Genomic DNA, 2,497 nt, shown 5'->3' on the forward strand with positions numbered 1-2,497 from the left:
CTGCTGAATCATCAACCAGTGTGCTGGCAAAGCACACAATGTTGTGAAATGTTGTGAAAATTCAATAAAAACGTCTTCTTACCTATGAACAAGTCAAATATGTTATATTTTTTTCTGTAGCCCCCTCCTCCCCCCAAAAAAGTTATTACAACATAAAACAAACAAAGTCTCAAATGGCCACACACTTTGGCACTATTGAAACAGCAGGCTTGGACAGTGGTGTGCGTTGCAGCAAGAGTATTACATCCTGGGAGGGGAAGGGGGGGGGGGGGGGGGGGGGTGGTATCAGGTACCAGCGTGTGTCTGGTGTCAGGGCAGGCTGGGCTGGGCTTACAGCGTCTCAGATGTCCGATGAGTCATCAGTGTCTACCAACAGACCCATGTCCTTCAGAATGACCTTCTCCAGGGCTAGGTAGTCCTTATAGTCCTTCAAGGCCTCCTCCAGGATCTGCTCCTCTGCTTTCTCCGGCATGACAGGCTCCTGGGGGAACATGACCACATCTGCTGTCAACGTCCCTCGAGAAATGACCCGCAACATTGTCTTGCAGAGTGTTACTCAAGGCCGACCAAAGTGGCAATGCAGCTTGTGGTTTTAAGTGAAAAGCTATGTAAGTTAGTTGATGTTTAGATGATTTAAAATGGTCATTTAGAATGTCCCACTTATCTGGGCCAGAAATCACACATCCATTTTTCAGAAAGCAGTAATCATGGTTTGTTAGTAAACAGTAGTCATGTTTCGAATTCTTGAGGTGTCTTTGTCCTTGTGAAGTATTTTGGTATTGAATTTTGTGTCTTTGACAATGTTGACAATAGGTGAAAGTGAAATCTCTTTTAAATGAATGCTGGTTCTTTTACTTTGACATAAATGGTCTTTGATCATCTTGACACAATAATTTACATGGTGAAACAGACTTTCTGCCATTACAGTAATTTAGCTTTGTCTGGAATAAGGGAGAAAATGCATAAACATGGTCTCTAAAACAAATGTAGGATAACTGCAGCACATAAAGATTTTAATTATAATAACTATCGTAGAGCCCTATTATTCTTCTTTGGTGTCTGGTTTTGTTTTCCAACTAGACATTCCATTTGGGGAGGCACAGATGCATTAAAAAGCAATTTAGGGGAATGGTTATGGGTTTCTGCATTTGAAATGATTACAGTCATAGATAATGAGACACTTATACTGAAGAAGCAAAAAAACATCTTCAAATGATAATGTTTGTGTGTGTGTGGTGGGAGAGGTATCAAAAATACTGTCATCTGATAGAAATGCACATATTTCGTCCTATCCTTGCTTTGTAGGGTGAATTCCGGCTGATAGTGTGCAGTGCTCGCAACGAGGCGATCCTCTTGATAGACTGCTAATGCCGTGGATGTCAATACGACACATTGTGGCTCTCTTCCTAATGCGGGGAATCCGACACCCCTCTGAATGAATGAGTCATGAGGGGAGAGGACCCATTCCCGCACGCCGACTTAGCACAATCCGACTCGGCGCATCTGACTTTGGCTCGATAAAGGACATCTGCCTGAGCAGTGTTGGGAGAAGAGTGACCGGGGGAGGTCAAGTGTCTACGGGTACGCTGACAGGATAAAGGAGAGCTCCCTCACCGTCCTCTTCCTCGTCTCCTCGGCCTCCATGTCTCTCTTCTCCTTGGACCTCGTTTCCATCCTCTTCTCAAAGTACACCAGCCGGTCCACCTCCTTCTCGAAGTACTTCCTCGTGCTCAGCTTCTGCGAGAACGGCAGAGCAGGGAGACGGCGTGAAAAGGGCCGGGAGGGTTCTCGACGACAGTACAGTACGAGACTCCAGGCCCTACAGTGAGACTGCAGCAGCTTGCCTTCTTTCTGTGAAGAAAAAAAAACTCCAAGCAACAACTTGAGGCCACCACAGACCACAGGCAGCAACTAAGAGAGGGCAGAATATTCGAGCTAACACTAGTCAAATCATGTCAACATTGTGGCTCCTACCGCCGCAAAACACCTCGTTCTCTGACTGATCTCCTGAAACGCCCACATCAGGCATACCCATGGTAACACTGGCGACTACTAAAACCAGCGCTTGGAGCGTGTCATTCCGCAGACAAATACAAACGCCGGCTGACCTCGTTGCTGGAGGGGGTGCGGAGAGTCCATGGGACCTCCAGGATGTGGAGGGTGCCGAGGTGGTCCGACACGGCCAGGAGGTGCTGCTTGGCTGTGGGAGAGAGAGAGAGAGAGACAAACCCACACAGAGAGAGAGAGAGAGAGCTCGGTCAAACACGCGTCAACGTTTGGCCTGGGGCGCCCTTCCAGCGGGTCCTGTGTGACCCGGGGGAAGGGAGGGGGGACTCACAGGAGACGATCCAGGGTTTGATGCAGGTGATCTGGGCCGTGGTGATGTTCTGGGTCTGGGAGGGCTCGTGGGTCTTCTCCAGAAGATCCCACACGTCGATGTTGCCGTCCTCCTTCCCGATGAAGAACACGGCGGGCCGAGACTGCGACCAGTATCCCA

The 2,497-nt window shown here is 48.5% G+C and overlaps 1 protein-coding gene across 1 annotated transcript in view; it reads right to left on the reverse strand.

The window, feature by feature from the left end:
• Window positions 1–318: 318 nt before the first annotated feature.
• dnai3 (dynein axonemal intermediate chain 3) overlaps window positions 319–2,497 on the reverse strand; it is a 16,077-nt gene continuing 13,898 nt past the window's right edge. Inside the window, exons 19-22 of the mRNA XM_067230192.1 lie at window positions 2,339–2,494; window positions 2,109–2,200; window positions 1,615–1,737; window positions 319–481 (exon numbers count right to left, since the gene is read on the reverse strand). Of these exons, the coding sequence (XP_067086293.1) occupies window positions 341–481; window positions 1,615–1,737; window positions 2,109–2,200; window positions 2,339–2,494 (512 nt within the window). The 3' untranslated portion in view covers window positions 319–340. The remainder of the gene's footprint in view (window positions 482–1,614; window positions 1,738–2,108; window positions 2,201–2,338; window positions 2,495–2,497) is intronic.

The sequence above is a fragment of the Osmerus mordax genome, chromosome 27, assembly GCF_038355195.1.
Source record: "Osmerus mordax isolate fOsmMor3 chromosome 27, fOsmMor3.pri, whole genome shotgun sequence".
Taxonomy (NCBI): domain Eukaryota; kingdom Metazoa; phylum Chordata; class Actinopteri; order Osmeriformes; family Osmeridae; genus Osmerus; species Osmerus mordax.